The sequence below is a fragment of the Mirounga leonina genome, unplaced genomic scaffold, assembly GCF_011800145.1.
Source record: "Mirounga leonina isolate KUSES-001 unplaced genomic scaffold, KU_Mleo_1.0 Mir_115, whole genome shotgun sequence".
Lineage (NCBI taxonomy): Eukaryota > Metazoa > Chordata > Mammalia > Carnivora > Phocidae > Mirounga > Mirounga leonina.
In genome coordinates, this window is record NW_023270268.1 from 75,284,916 (window position 1) to 75,308,232 (window position 23,317).

General features: G+C 39.1%; 1 protein-coding gene across 1 annotated transcript in view; it reads right to left on the reverse strand.

Moving 5' to 3' along the window:
• Window positions 1–1,938: 1,938 nt before the first annotated feature.
• EHHADH (enoyl-CoA hydratase and 3-hydroxyacyl CoA dehydrogenase) overlaps window positions 1,939–23,317 on the reverse strand; it is a 47,797-nt gene continuing 26,418 nt past the window's right edge. The window contains exons 6-7 of the mRNA XM_034999749.1: window positions 13,104–13,445; window positions 1,939–5,101 (exon numbers count right to left, since the gene is read on the reverse strand). Of these exons, the coding sequence (XP_034855640.1) occupies window positions 3,840–5,101; window positions 13,104–13,445 (1,604 nt within the window). The 3' untranslated portion in view covers window positions 1,939–3,839. The remainder of the gene's footprint in view (window positions 5,102–13,103; window positions 13,446–23,317) is intronic.

The following is a 23,317-nucleotide window of genomic DNA, read 5'->3' on the forward strand; positions in this document are numbered from 1 at the left end:
CATTGTCTAGATCTCAGTCACATGTTCACAACTGGATGCAAGAGAAGCTGACAAATATATTGTGTATTTTGAGCAGCCTAATGCTCAGCTAAAAAAATTTGAGAAATGTATTACTACAGAAGAAGAAAAACATTGGGGGACAGCCAACAGTCTCTGCCAAAATGTACAAATTAACAACTGTCTAGGCCTTGGCAGATTCCGGGAATCCAAGTGCAGTGATGGTTTGGTTGGAGAAGGTTTTGCCCTACCTACCCTAAGGATTTCACATTATGGCTAGAATTAGCAACTGTTTCCTCTTAGAGAAGGTGGAATAACCGTAACCATAGTGAAAGAGATAGATTGCATCAGCTCTGCTCTTGTCACCTTATCAGATGCATTCAGGCACTCATTCTGCTAGGCTATTTTAAGTTTGGTGAAAGAGAATAAATAAATATTACAATTGAAATGTCCTGGAACACTTTAGACAAGAATTAAAAAGCCCTGTTCATCTCTTATGTTCCTCTTTGTCAGAATGCTAAAAAAAAAAAGTACTAAGATGAACAGACAAGATGAAATCTTTGTAAAATTTTGGTCTCATTAGAGACACCAATCCAAAGGGAAACTTTCCTTTTGTCAGCTAACTTTTGGTTATAAAGATACTTATAGCAATAAACAGGAAAGAGTTTTTGACTTGAAAACAATACCGGGTGTTGCACAACTCTAGGGGGTGCTATTCACATTATTTTTATGTGAATGCCCACCTCTTGGAACACAGTATGAGTGGTGTCCTTCAGAGTTATATAATGCTGCTGTCCTACCAGGAAGCAGTGCAACTTGTTTGTTAATCTCAAAATTATAAGCTGGCAAGATGAGCAGATGGCACTGATCATCTCAAGAATAGTCGAAGACTATTCTGTTCTTGCGGAAGGCTGTTTGTAGTCCAGAGAACTTCTTTTCTATTATTCTCATCAATGGCCACCAAGAAGGGTCAGCCAATCTAGTAAGCCTACAATATTTCTGATTTTTAGGTGTCTAAAGACAAATGTAAGACCCAAGAAATTTCAGGTTCCTAACTGCTGTGGGGTATGATTTGCAAACACAATTCTGAAACATCATTAATCGGGAGTTTAGGATCCCACACTTTATCACTCTCACGCACACCTGTTCTTGCTGGAAGTGAATAAGTAGATAGCAACCACAGCTGCACGGTGGCTTTACTGATTTAAGGAACACCGTTAGTCTCATCTATAAAGCTGGAGAATTACGGCAAAGCTTCAAGAGTGCTTCTAATATATAGTTCTCGTCAGAGTCGATTACCATTAGAACACATTTTTAAAATGTCATTCTGAGGCTGTTTTTTTTTTTTCAAAAAGACAGGCAGTTTTAAAGTTATCAATAACAACAACAAAAGAAGCCTTTGAAGCAAGTACATTTTCAAGGATGAAATAGAATATCCTGGACAGATTTCATCATATTATATCCACTGTTGTATGTAGGACCCAAGAAATTTAAATTAGTTTTGCCTCTTTGATATAAAATAAGAATAAATGAACTCCTATTTCTTCTTCCCATATTATATAGAGAATATTAGTCCTTAAAACCTTTATTGGGTCACAGACACTTTTGAAAATATGACGTAAGACGTGGTACCTCTTCTAAGCAATATATTCATATACATATACACAAACATCAGCATCAGATTTCTGGGACTTTTGACTCACAAATCTTATAGACACTCTAGTTTCAAAGGTCCAACCTAGAGGGTAGTGTAGGGTGAAAATGAATTTTAAGAACTCAAAATAAAATCCACTCAGGGTCTAAAGAAGAAAAGGTGTGTAGGTGTGTAGGTGTGTGTGTGTTTGTGTGTGTGCGCGCAGGCACATGCACAGGTCAGTCCTTCAACATTCATTTGAAGATAAGTCAATTTGCAGACAAAGTTACCACTTCTCAAATTTTTTTTAATTTTCTTTAATTTAAAGGACCAATTTATATAAAATCCAGCAATACACAATTTAAAAATGATTCTAAATTAAACTACAATTCAAGGCACTCTCTAGAGTTTTTGTTTGTTTTTGTTTTTGATAATGGAAAACTTATACTATATTCATTCAAGTTTCCTCTATCAGAACTTTTGCTAATTTTGCTTGGATTCACAGGTGAAAATAGTTCATTTACATCACACTGGAGGACAAGTTGAGCCCATCTGTTTATTTGCTTATTTATTGACAATTCTGAGTTATAATTCACATACCATACAATTCACCCATTTAAAATTACACAACTCAATGGTTTTTAGTAGATTCACGGAGTTATGTAACCATCACCACAATAATTTCAGAACATTTTCATCAACCCAAAAAGAAACCTGTCCTCATTAGGTCCCTCCTCATTCCCTAGCTCCTAATGATTCCAGCCTTAGGCATCCTCTGATCTGCTTTCTGTCTTTATAGATTTGCCTATTTTATTTCACATAAATGTCCATACAACATATGGCCTTTTGTGATTGGCGTCTTTGATTTAGCATAGTATTTTGAAGGCTCGTCATGTCATAGCATGTATCTATGCTTACTTTATTTCGTTCTATGGCCAAATATTCTACCCTATGACTATTCCACACTTTGTTTATCCATTCATCTGTTGATGGAGCTTTAGGTTGTTTCCAATTTGGGGCTATTATGAACAATACTGCTATAAACACTCGTGGACCAGTTTTCGTGTTGACCAGCCCCTCAACTTTTAACCCCACAAAAAAGTAAAAAGAGAAGAACTCTTATAACAAAACTATACAGAATCTGTTTTGCAGTAATTTCAGACTTTCCAAGATTCAACAATTTCCATACCCAGCATCACAGAGGCTCATCATGACAGAGAGACTGGCATCATGACTCTATCATAGAATCAGAGGAGGTTAGACATGTTTTCTAAGATAAGATCCCTTCCTACATGAAGTCAACAATTGCTACTTTCTGTTACTTCTCCATGCATAGAAAAGAATGATAGACATCACCTGGTCCCCAGGAAGTTATCAACAAACATTACTGAGCCCCTTGCGAGCAGCAAGCAAGACTGTGCATATGTAACCGCTCTGTGGACAGAAGTCATACGCCAAGTATGAGCTGCCAAGCTACTCTGAGTTCCCCATTCTAGTCTGAAGCACTTGACGCCCTCACTACTTCCCACCTGGGTTCTGCCTATAACATTAGCACTGTTATACCTTTGACACCCTGCCTTTCTTTCTGGTTACTCCTTCCGCCTCCCCGTGGGTGATGTTCTGTACTCACAGAGACCCTCCCTGCTGACTCGGCCCTGCCAACTATCTCCACTGCACCTCTGAGACTATGGCCTAAGCTTCATCACAGCTTTCCCCGCTGAATTAATGCCCCTCTAGACTCTGGGTTTGCCAAGTGCTGGGCAAAATGCTCAGGAGGTGCACAGTGAATGTTTGTTGAGTAGAGGACCCATAAGATTTCCTATCAGGGCCGTGTGTGTGAGGTGAAAAGGGGTCAGAATGAATTTGTGGCTTAGTGGCATTTATCAGTGATTAATTGTTGACATACATCTCCAATGATCAAAGCACTTGGAAACCTCAACTTAATCCTGAGTCTCTCTCCTTAGCTATTACGGTATTAATACAAGTTTATTCACTGGGATCAAAATGATTTATCTGATAAAGACAGACTCAGAGGCATAGGAAGCACATTCCTAAAGATTTGACCCATTAGAATAATCAGACAGAAGACCCAAAGAGAAGGTTTAGCCAACCACTTATTTCTTCTGCTTTGTATTTCAGAGCAATCTTATTTTGGATCTTTGGATTTAATATCAATGAAATTCCATGAGGCATAACCTGGAAGGCTGAATCATAATCTACCGTTAGGGGGTCCTGCTAAGCTTTGCCATTCTTTCAGAGGAGGATTGCCCAGGGAAGCCAATTTTTTCAGGTAGTCACAAGGCTCTAGTTGTGGAATATCAGGATTCTGCCTGTAATATTTTTGCAACTTCTCTAGCACTGTGGGCAACCCAACTGTGGAGGCGTAGAACATGGGCCCACCCCTGTGCCTTGGCCATCCATACCCGTGTAAATAGACAACATCGATGTGCTCTGGAGTACCAGCCATCCTTTCTCCCAAGATACGGAATGCTTCGTTGATGAGTGAATATAAGCAGCGCTCAAGGATCTCATCCTGGCTAATGATACGTGCCTCAATGTGATACGTTTCTCTGTACTGTGACAGAAATTCAGAAAGCCAGGGGTCAGGTTTGTGAATCCTACCCAATGGCTTATCATATTGGTACCAACCCTTACCTGTCTTCTGGCCAAATCGTCCTGATTCACAGAGCATATCAGGAATTGGGCAGTATCTCCCATTGCCTCGCTTTCGGGCAGGAGTTCCTAAAGGCAACATAGGTCCAGTAAGACCTTGCCCTTGTCGAGATTTCCAACCCACATCCAATCCAGCAAGATCTGACACTCTAAAAGGTCCCATTTTGAAACCAAACTCTTCCAGCACCTGATCAATCTCCTCTGGCTTACTGCCTTCTTCTAACAAGAAATACGTCTGATTGTAATAAGGTTTCAACATTCGATTGCCAACAAATCCAAAACAGTTACCTACAACTACTCCAATTTTTTTAATCTTTTTTGCTAAATTCATAACTGTGGCAATGGTAGTGGGGGAAGAGTACTGGCTGGGAATAATCTCTAACAACTTCATCACATGAGCTGGTGAGAAGAAGTGAGTGCCAATGACCAAGTGAGGGCGATGAGTGGAAGAAGCAATCTCATCAATGTCCAAGGCTGAAGTATTGGTGCACAGAAAAGCTTCTGGCTTGCACACAGCTGACAGTTCAGCAAAGACCTGCTTCTTCAGGTTAATTTCCTCAAATACTGCTTCAATGACTAAATCCACACCACCAAGCTCCTTCATAGATGCAGTTAACCTGGGTTTGGGTCCTAACCAAGGGTGGCTGTTATGCTGCATTTTGGATGCTTCTTTTTCCAGGAGGGAGGTTATTATCTTATCGGCAGTCTCTAGCTGCTTCTTGTCCGAGTCCATAGCAATCACGGGGATCTTGGCCTTCGCAAGAGAAATGACAATGCCCCGGCCCATTGTTCCCAAGCCTGCAGATAAGAGTGAAGAAGAAAAAGAATGATTCAATGATATTGGGAACTGAAACATTACTCAGTAAATGGGAGGCTTCTGTGGCAATAGGACAGTTAAAGAGATCAATTCAAGGAATACAAATGGATTGAATATTAGTTAAGATTAGGCACTGTGTTAAGTGCTCCAGAGGATGTGACATTGAGTAATATTCACAGACATGGACACACACACACTGTTAGAATTAATAAACAAGTTCAGCAGTGGTTGTATAATATAAGATCTATATACAAAAATCAATTGTATTTCTATATACAAGCAATGAACAATCAGAATATGAAGAAAACAATTCTACTTATAATAGCATTAAAAAGAATAAAATACTTCAGAATAAATTTAAGAAAGAATTGTAAGACTTACACACTAAAAACCACAAAACATTGCTGAAATAAAGAAGACCTGATAAACAGAAAGACATCCCATGTTCATAGATCAGAAGACTTAATATTGTTAGTATGGCAATACTACACAAACTGATCTGCATCTCCAATGCAATCCCTACCAAAAGTTCAACTGGCTTTTTGCAGAAATTAACAAATTAAATTAAGCTGATCCTAAAATTCATACATAAATCAAGGAATCAAGAATAACCAAAACGATATTAAAAAAGAACAAAGTTGGAGGATTCACTCTTCCCAATTTAAAAACTCATGACAAAGCTACAGTATTCAAGACAGTGTGGTATAAGGGTAGACCTATAGATCAATAATCTCATAACTTATGGCCAATTGATTTTTGACAAGGGTGCCAAGACAATTCAATATGGAAAGAACAGTCTTTTCAACAAATGATGCTGGGGCAACTGGATATCCACAGGCAAAAGAATGATGCTGGACTCCTACTTCACACCATATACAAAAATTAATTCAAAATGGATCACAGACTGAAGGAAGATCTAAAACAATAAAACTCTTATGAGTAAATCTCCATGATCTTGGATAAGGCAATGGTTTCTTTTTTTTTTTAAATTTAACTCTTTTCTAAAATTTAAATTCAATTAATTAGCATATAATGTATTATTTGTTTCAGGGGTACAGGCCTGTGATTCATCAGTCTTATATAATACCCAGTGCTCATTACCACACATACCCTCCCCAATGTCCATCACCCAGTTACGCCATCCCTCCCACCCTCCACCCCTCCAGCAACCCTCAGTTTGTTTCCTGTGATTAAGAGTCTCTTATGGTTTATCTCCCTCTCTCGTTTTGTCTTGTTTCATTTTTTTCCTCTCTTCCCTTATAATCTTCTGCCTTGTTTCTTAAATTCTACATGTCAGTGAGATCATAATTGTCTTTCTCTGATTGACTTATTTCACTTAGCATAATACCCTCAAGGCAATGGTTTCTTATGACACCAAAAACATAAGCAACAAAAGAAAAAAATAGATAAATTAGACACCATCAAAATTAAAAAATTTTTGTGCTTCAAAGGACACCATAAAGAAAGTAAAAAGAACCCACGGAATCATATATCTAATAAGGGACTTGTATCAAAATATATAAAGAACTCTCACAACTCACAATAAAAATACAATTTAATTTAAACATTTCTCCAAAGAAAATATACAAATAGCTAATGAGCATATGTGAAGATGCATCATTAATCATGAAGGAAATGCAAATTAAAACCACCATGAGCTACAACTTCACACCCACTAGGAGAGATATCATTAAAAAGAGAGATGTAGAGGTGAGGAGGTAGTGAAATTAAAAACCTGACACATTGCTGAAGATTGTAAAATATTTGGAAGTTCTTCAAAATGCTAAACATGGAATTATCATATGACCCAGCAATTCCACTCCTAGGTAAGTAGGTAAGCAGGTAGGTTTGTGTATATATATCCCCAAGAGAATTGCAGACATATGTCCACACAAAACTTTTACATAAATGTTCACAGCAGCAATATTCAAAATAGCCAAAAAGTAGAAAGAAGCTGAATGTCCATCAACTGATGAATGGATAAACAAAATGTATCCCTACAGTGGAATATCATTCAGCTATTAAAAGGAATGAAGTACTGATATGAATAAAGAATGAAGTCCTATAACATGGATGAACCTTAAAAACATTATGCTAAGTTAAAGAAGCTGGACACAAAAGGCCACATATTGTATGATTCTATTTATATGAAATGTCCAGAATAGGCAAATCCATGCAGGCAGAAAGTAGATTAGTGGTTGCCAGGGGCTGGGGGAAGGGTAACGAGGAATGACTGCTAATGGGTACAGGGCTTCTTTTTAGGGTGATGAAAATGTCCTAAAATTGATTGTGGTTGGGTGCCTGGGTGGCTCAGTTAGTTAAGCATATGACTTTGGCTCAGGTCATGATCTCAGGGTCCTAGGATCGAGCCCCGTGTCAGTCTCCGTGCTCAGGAGGGAGCCTGCTTCTCCTTCTCCCTCTGCCCCTCCCCCTGCTCATGCTCTCTTTCTCTCTTATATAAATAAATAAAATCTTTTAAAAAAATTTTTAAATAAAAAGAATAAAATTGATTGTGGCAATGGTTGCACAACTTTGAAATACCTAAAAACTATTGAAGTGTATTTTTTGGGGGGGGACATTGTTACAATGCACTTAAATTTCTTTTGAATTGTGATAAAATACACATAACATAAAACTTACCATCATAACCATCTTTTAAGTGTGCAGTTATTGGCATTTGTATATTGACATTATTGTGCAACCAGTACCACCATCCATCTCTATAATTCCTTTCATCTTGCAAAGCTGAAATTCCATACCCATTAAAAAATAACCCATCCCTGTCCTCCCTCCCCAACCCACTGTAATCATCATTCTACCTTCTATCTCTATGATTTGACTTCTCTGGGTACCTCATATAAGTGGAATCATATAGCACTTGTTCTTTTGTGACTAGCTTATTTCACTTAGCAGAATATCCTTAAGGTTTATTCATGTGGTAGCAGAATTTCTTATCTTTTTAAGGCTGAATAATATCCCATTGTATGTATATTCCACATTTTGTTTATCTATTCATCTGTCAGTGGACACTTGAGTTGCTTCCACTTCTAGGCTATTATGAATGATCCTGCTATGAACATGAGTGTACAAATATCTGTTTGAGTCCCTGCTTTCAATTCTTTTGGGTGTATACCCGGAAGTGGAATTGCTGGATCATACAGTAATTCTATTTTTAATTTTGTGAGGAACTGCCATACTGTTTTCCATAGAAGTTACCCTATTTACACTGAACTGTGAATTTTATTGTCTATGAGTTTCATCTCAATAAAGTTGTTATAAAGAATATGAGTAGTATCAACCTTCAGTGAGCTTTTAATCTAGAGGCAGGAAGAAGAAAAGTTCACAAATATCCATTCTATAAGGTAAAGAAAGTGATATGAGAAGTTCAAATTTCTTTGATGAGTCAAAGGAAAGAGATTATTTTTGGTTGGATGAATCAAGAAAAGCTTCAAGATAAAGTTATTTGTAGAAATATTTGAAGAAAGATCATATTGAAATAGGTGAAATTGGGGAAGTTGAACCAACCAGACTGGGGAAGGGAAAAGGAAAGTATTACTTTAAGCAAAGGCAAGAAGAACAGAAAATGTAGACAAATTATTTGATGACAAAGATGTCACTGTTCCGGGCGCCTGGGTGGCTCAGTCATTAAGCGCCTGCCTTCGGCTCAGGTCATGATTCCAGGGTCCTGGGATCGAGCCCCGCATCGGGCTCCCTGCTCAGCCGGAAGCCTGCTTCTCCCTCTCCCACTCCCCCTGCTTGTGTTCCCTCTCTAGCTCTCTCTCTCTCTGTCAAATAAATAAATAAAATCTTAAAAAAAAAAAAAAAAGATGTCACTGTTCCTTCCCCATACCATTTCATTTTTATTCTGGGTGCACAGAAGACTATTCTGGACCCTCCGTATCCTGATAGGGCCTGTGACTAATTCTGGTCAATGAAATGGGAAAGGAGGGTGGTGTGGGATCACGACTGGCCTCCAGAATCTCCCACAAGACCTTCATTACTACCAGGATGTAGAGGATGCAGAGAACAACTGTGAGGCCTTGGAGGGGACCCTTGAGCAAACTAGTGTCTGTGTGCCAAAGACATCCTAATGCCTATTTTTGTACTGCCTGTGAGCTAAGAATGGTTTTGCATTTCAAATAGTTGAAAAAAACCCAAAAGAACAATATTTTGTGACACATGCAAATTATGTCAAATTCAAATTTCAGTCGCATAAATAAAGTTTTATTAGAATACAACCACATTAATTTGTTTCCATATTATCTGTGGCTGTTTTTGTGTGCAGAGTCGAGTAGCTGCAAAAGAGATCATATGGCCCAGAAAGCCTAAAATATTTATTATCTGGCCCTTTAAAAAAAAGTTTCCTGACCCTTGTTCAGGAGAATGGCAGAGTCATTTAATTAGAAAAAACCGTGTCCTAGAATGAACCTTATGGAGCAAGCAGGAAATAAATCTTTATTGTGTTAAACAACTGAGATTGTTATCTGTTACAGCAGCAAGTTATGTTACCTAATCAACCCATTGTGGATGAAGCCACATACTTATTTTTAATATTTACATATTACTCTTTTATACTTCTCATTGATTAGCTTTGGGGATTGTTTTGTTTTGTTTTGTCTTTTGGGAATTGGTTTTGAATACAGAATGTTATCAGTCATCAGAAATCCTTATTTCTCTGGAATATATTTAATTTTCAAATTGTATTAACTTATGTAATTTAATAAACACATTAAATTATTTAAAAACATTTCATTTTCCAAAATTAATAAACATCTGCATTTCACCCAGTAGCAAGAGGGCTGGATAGCACGCTCTGCTATAGCAACTTGTATCCGAAACTTTAGCCTGGGTAAGTAGGAGGTAGAGCATGGGGTTCAAAAACGCTGGCCTCCCAGCTTTTGGTCCCAAGCTTCACATAAAATTTCTAACAGTATAGAAATTATAATCTCACAGAGACAATGAGGACTAACAAGATGCAACGTGAAAGTACTTTGTAAAGTGTCGCGTAAGGTAGGTGAGATCTCAGAACCGACCACAGAGCCGTGAAGGAAAGGCACCTGGGAAAGTCGAGCGCAGCTCTTCAGCGCTCACCTCGCGGAGCAGATCTGCTGAATGACCTGTAGGGCTACAAATCAACTTAGAATCCAAATCATAAAGTAGACCAGACTAAGGCTTTTTGCAAGTGTCCTAGCCATAATTTTAGATTCTCTTTAGCCCTATAAACGGACACATTTCATATAATCACTGAAACAAAAACATACATGAAAACACAATATATATTTATTTCAAAAAGTTCTTAGCTTAGCTGGGTGGCTCAAGTCAGTTGAGCGGCTGACTCTTGGTATTGGCTCAGGTCAGGATCTCAGGGTTCTGGGATCGAGCCCCGCATAGGACTCTGCACTCAGTGGGGAGTCTGCTTGAGATTCTCTCCCTCTCTCTTTGCCCCCCCCCCCCCCCCCCCCCCCCCTCTCTCCCCTCTTCTCTCTCACCCAAACAAATAAATAAATCGTAAAAAAATAAACAGTTCTTAGCTCCCAATTTCTCTTCTCACAAACTTGTGGTCTCAAAGATCTCCAAAAAAACCCCAAGCTTTTCACTGTTGGTAATTATGTTTCCAAAGGTGCATATTATATTTATATTGAATTTAGTTTCCTAAGTTTTCCTCATTAAACACATAGAGGGGTAAGGGGTCTTGCTTCCCTAACAACTCATTGCCTTTAACTGCCATGGAATTAATTCTGGTCAAGAACCTCTTCTATTGACAGAAGTAAAGAAAGAATAAAGGATGCTTTCACTATTGGTTCTGTAGTTTTGGTCAACTGCGTCTTCTCCCTTTCGGATGGCTCTGAGAGCCCAGGCAAGGGGGGCGGACATGAACTTGCAGTGGTGCTGACACGTTCTGAGAAGCCTGGAAATGGGCTCATGGAGGTGCACACCTGGGGTTTTGCCAGGGGGCAGAGTGAAAGGGCAATGAGTCACAGAGTTTGAGGACCCTGACAAGACAGTGGCTGAAGGGATGACCTTGGAAGCGATATTTGGAAAGAGAAGAAAGTAAAGATAAGGGGAGCCGATCAAGTAATGGATGTAGACGGAATAACCAAGGAAGAGATGTAGGAAGATACAAGGTTGTCGGGGAAAGGTCAGATGTGGAGAAATATTCAAGGTAAAGGCAAGACCTACGGAAAAGGTGTAAGTAGGGGTAGGATGAAGACAATCAGGGTGGCAGCAGGATTTGGGGGAAAGTGGATAACTGTGAGCCAGCCACAATTTTCGGCAAATGGGGGTGGGAGGGGTAATGACAGTAATGAGGAGGGAGAGAGCGATCAGACCAGATGGCAGAACCACAGAGGAGTGTCCTGAAAGAGACAATGGTCTGAGAAGGGAACTGGGAAGTGGCACCGGGGCCGTGGACAGTGAGAGAAGCAGCAGTATTCTCCTAAGAGGCCTGCAGGAGGAGCGGGTGCCCAGAGTAAGCCGGGTCTCAGGCAGGAAGCAGATCAGGCTGTAGGAACGTTCCAGAGGGCACAGGGAGCCGCGGGAGGCTGCGTCACAATGATCACGTGCGCAGCAGTATGGGGATAGACGTGACAAAGGGGGAAATGACCAAACTCTCTCACTTTATTTGTATCCAAGTTATCTGCCATGGATTTTAAATGCTTCTTCAAATATTTTTATGAACAATACGGGGTACACTTAAAAAAACAAAACTACAAACTTTTAGACACTTCATGCCAGACATGAATCTGAAATCTTTTTTAAAAGGCTCACAACAAGGAAATAGGGAAACTCTCAAACAATGGTTGATGAACACAATACTGATAAATTTCATCTTTGCTGTTATATTGCATTAATTATTCTTGGCTTGAAGGAACATAGAGAAGAAACAGAGTAAGTGCACAGCAACTAGAAACAAATATTGGCGTTGCTGAAAAAAAGCACAAAAAAGAAAGAGAGTTCTCTGTCACACTCTCTGTCCACCTCCTTTAAAAATCACAAGTGAGTGGGGAGATGGGGTAACTGGGGGATGGGCATTAAGGAGGGCACATGATGGAATGAGCACTGGGTGTTATATGCAACTGATGAATCCCTGAACTCTACCTTTGAAACTAATACTACACTATATGTTAATTAGTTGAATTTAAATAAAATAAAATTTTAAAAATCACAAGTGAACAGAGTCAATGCCAGAAAGAGCACAGTGTGACTGATAACAGAAGACTGAGAAGATGTAGAGTGGGGTCTTTCCCTCCAAACTGGGTTGGTGCTGGACAGCTGGGTGAGGGTTAAGAAAGTTGACACTTTCAGTAAACTATGGACCTCCTCCCCCAGAAGACCATATATAAGCTGACACATATAACATTTTGCTTACCATTTCAGGGGAGTTTAAAATCCACCAAAGACCATTCCTGGGTCAAGACTAAGAACAAGGGAAGCTTAGGAAAGTAGCCCAAAGAAGCCAATCAGAGGACTAGCTTCTGAGGAAAGAAGAGGTTTTGTTTGGAAAAATTCCAGAGGGAAAAAGTAGGGAGTTCACTGTTTCAGGGTGCAGAGAGATTTGAGGATAGTGATGTCAAATGAGAAGTGAATGAATCCAGGGACCAGAAAAGGCAAAGAGCCTTCATTCCAAACACTTAGCTACAAGAGTGACAGACCATACTTGGAAATGTGGTACAAACAATAATCATTGCTGGGAAATCCGAGTGAGAGATTCATGCAGGGAAGAGGAGGCAATGAGTAAGAAAAAAATACCCAGAGTCTAGAGTCAGACAGACCTAGCGCCAGACCCTCACACCGCTTGTGTTTAGCTCACTCTTGAGGAGGTTGGTGTCTCTAGGCCTCACATGTAAAATGAAGATAACTCACGGGCTGGGGTGAAAACCAAGTTAGCCACACAAATAACATGCTTAGTATAGAGCCTAAGCAAATGGCAGCACTTCCTATGTGCAGATTTGGAGAATGACTTTAACCCCACCACGTTCTTACCGACAACGCCAACCGAGGAGATGGGCTGTGCCGTTGCTGTTTTCCAGGATGCTCCCGAGGGGGTTGACCACTTACTGGCATTCCTCTCCGCAAAGAAAACATATTGCAGGGCTCTAGCCTGCCCTGATTTCTGAAGGTACATGAACAACTCCTCCTCCTTCTTGATGCCCACTTCATAGGGATACTGGACGGCAGCCTGGACTGCACGGACACACGTCTCCTGAGAAAGGCACCCAGGATGCTGCTTCCGCATCTTCAGAAGGGCTTCACTGAAAATGCTGTCCATGTTGGACAAGCTCTGAATTGGCTTGTTGCAGAGTCTACGGGATTCTAAAGGCTGATCTGGAAGAAAGAAGAAAGAAAATCAGATCTTTGGAAATGTTACTTATACCAAGGGACTAGGAGTATGTAATAATAATAATAATAATAGACAACAACCTGCTCCAATTAAAAGCACAAAATTAAATACTATTCATCAAGATATTTTAACACTAGCATCAAAATATCTGATGCACCTTAGTCTGGTAAGATAGAATTTAACAGATTCGACGCAATTTTCAAGTTACCTCATGTAGGCATGAAAGTTTCCTTTTCCTTCTGTTCCAAAGCCAAGACAGTGTTATAATAGATTAAATATTAAACTCTTAGTGAGTTTAAGGAAAATATTTCTGAGTTAAGAATATTTTAGATTCAAAATAATCTCAACTCCATTCCTGATAGTAACAAACACTTAAAAAGACCTAGAACAGAAGGGAGTGTTATACTGGTACAAGGGGAGACATACGAATCAGGGGAAGATAATTGAGAGTTCAGAAATAAGTCCTGGCAATTAGAGCCAACTGATTTTCAGCACAGGTGCCAAAACAATTCAATGAAGGGAGAGTTTTTTCAATAAACAGTGCTGAAATAACTAGATAACTATATGCAAAAAAAAAAAAAAAAAAAAATAGATCCTTACCTAGAACCATATATAAAAATTAACTCAAAAAATTGGATCATAGGGCGCCTGGGTGGCTCAGTCGGTTAAGCGATTGCCTTTGGCTCAGGTCATGATCCCAGGGTCCTGGGATCAAGTCCCACATCGGACTCCCTGCTCTGCGGGGAGCCCGCTTCTCCCTCTCCCACTCCCCCTGCTTGTGTTCCCTCTCTCGCTGTGTCTCTCTCTGTCAAATAAATAAATAAATAAAATCTTTAAAAAAAAAATTGGATCATAAATCAAAATGGAAGAGCTAAAACTATAAAAATTTCTAGAAGAAAACATAAGGAAAATCTTTAGGACCTTGGGTTAAGCAAAGTATTCTTAGCATGATTCATGAACAAAAAAAAAATCAATAAACTGGATGTCATCAAAACTTAAGACTTTGTACTTCAAAGGATACCATTAAGAAAATGAAACAATAAACCATAGACTGGGAGAAAATATTTGTATGGTAGGCAGAGTAATGCTGCACGCCCCCAATGTCTACTTCCTAATCCCTAGAACCTATGAGTATATAACCTTACATTGCAAAGAGACTCTACAGATATGATTAATGGTAAAGAACTTGAGATGTGGAGATTATCCTTTCTTGTCTAGATGTTCCCAACCTAAGCATAAGAGTCCTTAAAAGAGGAGACCCTTTCCCAGCTATGCTGAAAGAGACATTGATAATGAGGAAGGGTCAGAGAGACACAACATGGGGAAGATTTGACCTGTTGGTGATGATATGGCTTAGACGATGGAGGAAGGGGGCCAAGAATCAAGGAATTCAGTGGCCTCTGGGCCATTCCCTTGACTTAGAACCAGCAAGAACATGAGGACCTTGGTCTTACAACACAAGATAGTGAATTGTGCCAACCACCTGAGTGAGCAGGAAACAGATTCTCCCCTAGAGCCTCCAAAAGGAGTATGGCTGCAGAAACCTGCATTTTAGATCAGTGAGACCCAAACAGCAGACTTCTGACCTATAGATCTGTAAGATAATAAATCTGTGTCATTTAACCTACTAAGCTTCCAGTAATTTGTTATCAAAGCAATAGAAAACCAATACAATTTGTAAATCAAATATCTAATGCAGTATTTGTATCCAGAGTATAGAAAGAATTCTTGTGACTCAGTAATAAGAAGGCAAACCACTCAGTTTTTTAAATGGGCAAAAACTTGAGTGGCTATTTCACCAAAGAGGATATATGAATGGCTAATACATATGTGAAAAGGTGTTCAACAGCATTAGTCATTAAGGAAATGCAAATAAAAACCACAGTGATAAAAAAAAACCATAGTGAATGTGGTGGGTTGTCTCTAAGTAATAGGATGTCATTTCTGAGATTAAGGTACAAAAAGACTCTGGCTTCAGTCTTGTTCACCCTCTCTTGCTCTCTCACTCATTCATTCTGATGGAAGTCAGTTGCCACGTGTGAGCGGCCCTTTGGTGAAGCCCACGTGGCAAAGAACTGAAGGAGACATTCAGCCAACAGCCAGTGAGGGGCTAAGGCCCTCAGTGCAACAGACCACATGGAACTGAATCCTACTAACAACTACTTGAGTCAACTTGGAAGCAGATCCTCCCCCAGTCAAGCCTTGAGGTGGGAAGCCACAGATAATACCTTGAAGGCAATCTTATGTGGAATCCTAAACCAGAGAACCTAGTTCACCACGCCTATATTCCTGACACACAGAGACTGCCAGGTAATAAATGTTTGATTTTAAGCAGTTAAATTTTGGAGTAATTTGTTATGTAGCTAGAGGTAACTAAGACAGACCCACTAGAATGACTATTATTGAAAAGACATCAATACCAGGTGTTGGTGATGATGTGGAGTAACTGGAATCCTCAGCCGTTGTTTGTGAAAATCTAAAACAGGACAGTACATCTACTTTGGAAAACAGTTTGGCAGTTCCTTAAAAGGATAAGCTTATTGTTCAACCCAGCAATTTCACTCCAAGGAATCTACCTAAGAGAAATGAAGACATATGTCCCCATACACCTTATATACAAATATCCGTAACAGTATTATTCATACCAGCTCATCAACTGATGAAGGGATGAAGAAAATGTGGTAGAGCTATGCAGAATACTGTTCAGCAATAAAAATACTATCCGCAAATTACTGATACATGCTGCAATTCAAATGAGCCTCAAAAACATTATGCAAACTGAAAAGAAGCCAGATCAAAAGATTACATATGATATGATGCCGTTCATGGTAAATGTCCAGAAAAGGCAAATCTGTAGAGACAGAAAGATCAGTGGTTGCCTAAGGCCGGGGGTGGAAGTGGGAGAAGTTGCAACAAAATATGAGGGAAATTTTGGGGGTGGTGACAAGTCCTAAAATTGACTCATGGTGATGGCTGTGCAACTCTATACAGTGAATCTACCTCATTAAAGCTATTTTTAAAAATGCCTAAAAATGAATTTATCAAGAAACATACAAGACCTTTAAGAAGATAACTATACCATTTTATTGAAGAACATATAAAGACTTTAATAAAGAGAGAGACTCCATGTTCCTGGATATAAACATTTCATAACATAAAAATATAAATATTTTCCATATATATTATATATGAATTTCTAATCAAAACCCTTGTGGTTCTATATTTTTTAAAAAACTCAACAGGGGCGCCTCACTGGCCCAGTTGGTAGAGCGTGTGACTCTTGATCTCAGGGCTGTAAGCGTGGAACTTACTTAAAAAAATAATAATAATAAAAGTAAAAATAACTTAATGGAATTGAGTAGAACTCAACAGAATGATGATTCTGAAGTTTGCATCAAAGGATAAATGTGTATGAGAAGCATTATCAAATAAGATGTGATATTAAACTTTAAATCTGTTATGTCCTAGTATAATGTTATCAGTCATAATTTTAAGATGTATGTCATAGAAATAACCAAATTCTTTTGCCAGTTGCAATATAATAAACTCTCTTGTCAATTGCATTAAAATAAATGCATTATCAGATCTTAAAATAAAAAGAATAAATGTGTAACACATTATATTACCAAAACTGCTGTCTAAAACACTATGCCAGAAACTTTTTTTAAAGTGTTACCATCTCTTCAAGAATACACCATTACATCAAAAATGTACACTTCAGTTAATTAGACAGAAAACCTACCAGAGGTTATAAAGCAGTTTCAGTATAAAAAGGCATATGAACATGACAGCAATACCTGTCTGGTATTGGTGTGTTACAAAGTGTGCAAGGGAGACTGAGTAAGGTTTGGATTTAATCATGTACACATGTAAATTTATCTTTGAGGCACTGCATAATCTCAAACTTTTTTTAACCTAGGAGGCAACAATACTTCCTAATGCCTGATAACTAAGTAGACTCGAAAATAATGGATTTTTATTTATTTATTTTTAAAGATTTTATTTATTTATTTGACAGAGAGAAAGAGGGAGAGAGAGAGCACAAGCAGGGGGAGCAGCAGGGAGAGGGAGAAGCAGACTCCCCGCCGAGCAGACAGCCAGATACGGGGCTCGATCCCAGGACCCTGGGATCATGACCTGAGCCGAAGGCAGATGTTTAACCGACTGAGCCACCCAGGCATCCCCCCAAATAATGGATTTTTAAATTAATGCTTTCCCATATGATGTTGAGAACAGGAAAGGAGGGGAAGACAGTGGTTAGACATGTGGTCCCTGTGTGCCCTCCTATTGTTGGAAAGACATGAACTCTACCCAACAGGTTTCCAATGACTTGCTCAATTTTCCAATGTGTTAGCCCAATCCTCAATTTCCAGGAAGGCAAGTTCAGCGGAGAAGGATGGAGCCCCTTCCAGGGCCTACAGCTGATTTAATTTCCTGATGGCCCCAAAGAGAGGCAAGAGGGGACAAGTATGTGGAGGACGAAGTGCATGAGGAAAGGGGACAGAGCCGCCAATGCTGTGGCATGAACAGGCAGCTGGGGCAGTCTGTGCCGGGAACAGGGCATATTTTAGAGCTGAATTTCTGTCCTTGTGACACTACCGGAATTCCCATCTGATTAGGACTGATTCTCAACACCATAGTACACATCAAGAGTTATCCAAGGAATTTAAAAAGTTCAGATGCCCATGCCCCACTGGAGACCCAGCTAAGAATATTTAAGGGTGGGGCCTACACATGTGTATTTTTAAAACTTCAACACTTGATTTTGAAGTGTAGCTTCTGGAAAGTGCAGGAGCAGAGCATTAGGTCAGCCAGGATCTGGATCAAGGACAGCTGGAGCTCCTGGCAAACTCTGCCCTGGACCAGACACTGAAAAGGGAAGAAAGAAAGAAAAAAACAAAAAACAGAGAGAAAAGAAAAAAGGAAAGCCTGCTTAATTGTGTGCAGTAATTATTGCTGATCAGCATAATGCTATTATCCTGGGGATACTCAGAATCTATCCGACTGCAGATGGGCATTCTGGGAACTACCTGTGGCGCCTGTCCAGACCAGTCTAGGGCCAAGCTGAGCACATCCACTGGAGAATTGTGGATCCAGGCGCAAATACAGATGCTTTTTCCCTGCTCAATTTCCTATCTCTTTCCTGCTGCAGCTATAAAGGATGCTATTACCTTACAAATTCGTTCTATTAGAACAAAATATATTCAGAATTTCCCCTTTGGGTCTACAGGTATGCTGTTTTCAACGTGTGTTTCTTATACACTTGGTTGTTTTAGTGTCTTGGTGGTTTTAAATTCACTCAGCTGTACCTACAGAATAAGAGAGGCAGGTATGGGCAGGTCAGCACCAGCAAATGAGGTCAGCACCCAGGAAAATGAGGAGAAGAGGAACTAATTAGTGATTCAAATATGCTTATAATTGAATTCTTTCCTTGACCCATTCACATTTTTTTCTTAATTCTTTGAGGTATTGTAAGGCAAAAGAATACTCAAGTTTTGATTTAAAAAAAAAATAAGTGAATCACCCTCCTAAAGGAAGAAAAGGAGGTGATTATTTTCCCTCTTTTCTTTCTGGTAAACTGACAGGAAGAGATTTTCTCTGCCTAGTTTAAAGAGAGGCATAACATGTAATTTACAGAAATGGTTACCTAAGGCATAAAGGATGGTTTCTTCTCCAGTTCTGATAAACAGTAAGTAAGCTGTGTTTGTCACAGAAGCTCTGCAAAGGACATACAGGACAACTGTACTTTTTCAGTCTTGCAGGAGGTCACCCACAGAACTCTGGTATTACAAAAAAAGGCAGCTCAATTTAGACATGCGCTTAGGCCTTCTCTGTGAGGCAGGGTCACTCTGTTCTTGTGAAATGTGTATATAAAGGTTCACAGAGAGCAAAAATAAATTACAAAAAGCAAAAGATAACATGGAGAGAAAGACGATGATACCATTAAGATTTGTTTAAAGTCACAAAATCAAAATGAACACACAGACCAAAGTCTGTAGGCAGACTTAGAATCACTAAAAATGGCTAACATGGTGTCATAATCATAACAGAACCAGGGTTCGTTACAGGGACAAAAACATCATTAGGTTCCTGAGTTGAAGCCCCCCAGCTGGATGTCTCCTGTGCCCATCTTTGAATAGCAGCACATACTTTCAGCTTCATGCTAGAAACATGCACGCAGGAACGGGGAGTTCTTACTCAGTTTGGAAATAAGCAGGTTGCTGGCCAAATGCAAATGCAAATAAATAGCATTTTATGGGACCCTCTCCTCCCCAGTTGAGCCAAAGCAATCTGGTTTGACCAAGTAATTCTGAATTGCTCTGCTTAATCCATTGCACTGCAGTAGTCTGAGAAGCTTCATATAACAAGAGCACTAAGATGCATGATGTTAATTGACTTTCATAGTCAACTCTCCTCTCCAGGATGCATGTTAAATTGTAAGAGAAATTTGCAGCTACTTCCCAATCATACATATATATATTATGTGGAGCTTGAACTCACAACCCTGAAATCAAGACTTGAGCTAAGATCATGAGTCAGATACTCAACCAAATGAACCACCCAGGTACCCCCAAGTCATATTTTTAGATACATGCTATCCTCCTATAATCCCCTTCTATCCATAACTGGTTCTAAACTGCTGATTGCAACATTGACCATTGGAAATTCCCTTCCTTCTCCCCTAAGGAACTAAGTAAGTTCCTTAATCTTTTCCGTTATTACATTTTATATATATATGCATATATATATATATCCTTGTTATTATTATTATTGTTATTGTTTTTAAGTCAACATTTCAGCTGAAGAAGTTGATCAGGGGTTGGGGGTGAGGATGGGAGGGTGAGATGTAGGAATGGGGTGGGAATAGGCTTAATTAATGGCATATTTTTGCAAATGGGAAAGGAGAACTCAATAATTTTACATGTATTTTAAAAATCAAAGTATAGGGGTACCTGAGTGGCTAAGTTGGTTAGGCAGCTGACTCTTGATTTCAGTTCAGGCCACGTTGGGCTCCGTGCTCAGCAGGGAGTCTGCTTGAGGATTCTCTCTCCCTCTCCCTTGCCCCTTCACCCACTCACACACACACTCTCTCTCTAAAATAAATAAATAAATTCTTTCAAAAAAATTGAGGTATAATTCACATACCATAAAAGTCACCATTTTAAAGTTTACAATTCAGTGGTTTTTAGTATACTCATAAATACCTATTATAAAATACAAATATATATTTATAAAAGATTTTTGTGGAGCCTCTCCTTCAAGTCAATCCATCATTTTGTTCTGCCAAATAACCACATACTAATAGCTATATTTAAAAACAAAGACCAAAAAGAAGAAGAAGGAGGAGAAGGGGAGGAAAGTCTAGAACAAACAGAAAGGAAAAGAACAAGACCTTCAATGAAAGTGAAAGACAAAATGAACAAGTCTCTCTACGCTATGCATCTTGTAAGATAATAAATGGCAAATGTACATATGATTCTATGAGATAGTCCTTTGTCAATCTGCACTATTTCTCTACCTTGTATCTCTGGCATTTACCGATTACAAAGCAGCACCAAGGAATCGTAGGATTCCAAACAGTGGAACTCATTTTAAAAGCAACAACAGGGGCACCTGGGTGGCTCAGTCAATTAAGCATCCGACTCTTGATTTTGGCTCAGGTCATGGTGTCAGGGTCGTAAGATTGAGTGCCTCCTCAGGCTCTGTGCTGGGAGTGGAGCTTGTTTGAGATTCTCCCTCTGCCTCTGCCCTCCGCACCCCCCCCCCGCCGCCCCCTCCCCCCCCCCCCGCCCCCGGCTCATGTATTCCCGCTCTCTCTCTAAAAAAAAAACCAAACAAATAAATAAAACCAAACAGGAAATTCCCAGAGTTTCCCAGAGAGATTCTAAGACTTAACCCCCAAAAGAGACACAGTGTGAGCGTGCATACACAGTGATGGGCAGAGAGAGAGGGAGAGAGAGAGAAGCAGACTCCCCGCTGAGCGCAGAGCCCTACTCCGGACTCTTGATCACACAACCCTGAGATCATGACCCGAGCTGAAATCAAGAGTCGGATGCTTAACTGACCGAGCCACCCAGGCACCCCAAGATAAACATTTTTTTTTAAAAAAAATCAAGAGTCTTCTTTAACTATCGCCCAATACAAGCACTGACAAAAATTTTTTAGTTTATTTCCTTATGCAAATATGCATATGAAGACATATACATGCAACTGTGCATTTTCCTATCTGGTTGTTTTCTACAGTATTACATGTAAGCATTTTCCCAAGTTCTTCACTTTCTTTAAAAAATGGAAGTTTAAGGCGCCTGGGTGGCTCAGTTGGTTAAGCGACTGCCTTCGGCTCAGGTCATGATCCTGGAGTCCCGGGATTGAGTCCCGCATCGGGCTCCCTGCTCGGCGGGGAGTCTGCTTCTCCCTCTCCCGCTCCCCCCTCTTGTGCTCTCTCTCTCTCTCACTCTCTCTCTCAAATAAAAAAAAAAATCTTTAAAAAAAAAAAATGGAAGTTTAAAAAAAAATATGGAAGTTTTAATGGCTGAATGGGGTTGCTTCATTGTGATCTACCACCTTTTATGTAACTAATCCCCTAAAATTAGAGTTTTGAGTTGTCTCCAATATTTTACAATGATATCCATACTATGGAATACTATTAGGTAATAAAAAAGAATGAAATATTATTACATGAAACAATATGGATGAATTTCAAAGATACTATCCTAAGTGAAAGGAGTCAGACACAAAAGGCTATATGCTGTATTGTGATTCCAACTATATGAAATTCTGAAAAAGCAAAACTATATTAACAGAAAGTAGGTCAGTGATTATCTGTGGCCAAGGGGAAGGGAAGAGAATCTACAGGAAAGAGACATGAAAATACTTTTTTTTTAGGGTAATAGAAATGTAGTGATTGTGGGCGCCTGGGTGGCTCAGTTGGTTAAGCGACTGCCTTCGGCTCAGGTCATGATTCTGGAGTCCCTGGATCGAGTCCCGCATCGGGCTCCCTGCTCGGCAGGGAGTCTACTTCTCCCTCTGACCCTCCCCCCTCTCATGTGCTCTCTCTCTCTCATTCTCTCTGTCTCAAATAAATAAATAAAATCTTTAAAAAAAAAAAAAAAAGAAATGTAGTGATTGTGACAGTAGTTAGACAACTATAAACAATTACAAAAATTCTTCAAACTCTACACTTGGAATGGGTGGATTTTACTGTGTGTAAATTATACCCCAATAAAGCTGGAAGAAATGAAAACAGAAGCAAAGATTACTTATGAAATTTCTTGAAAAAAACTTATTTTCATTTTTGCATATTTCCTTTAAATTTTTGGTCATATTCATACTCTATATAGCTATAATTATAGAATTTATGTAAATTTATATTTTAGACATTTTTATACACAATTTTACATATTTCTGTATAGTCTTCATAATTACAATTTAAAATAGTTACATATAATTGTCAAAAGCTAAAAACCATTTCCCTACTGTTAACAGGTGAATTACCAAATTTTAAAGCAGATGATTCCTAAAAAAAACGGAAAGGAAAAAAAAAAAAAAGCAAGTAATTCCTCCTCAATATTTGGATGCCACCAAGTGGACAAACTGTGCAATGTTGCAGAGACCGAGTAGGCCATTTTATAAATTTTAAAAATAAAAAAATTAACTTAATGTTTAGTTTTCTAATTTAAAAATTATTTTTAAAGTCAAGTACATTTTTAAAATTAAAACAGACCATTTTACAATTTACTAGACTATGATCCTCATCTATCTCTTTTAGTTCCTTAACTCTCAAATCTCAATCTAGGGAAATCAGTTAAGGAAAAGAACTTCCTGTGGAGACCTAGTTCTTTACAAACTAAAGCCA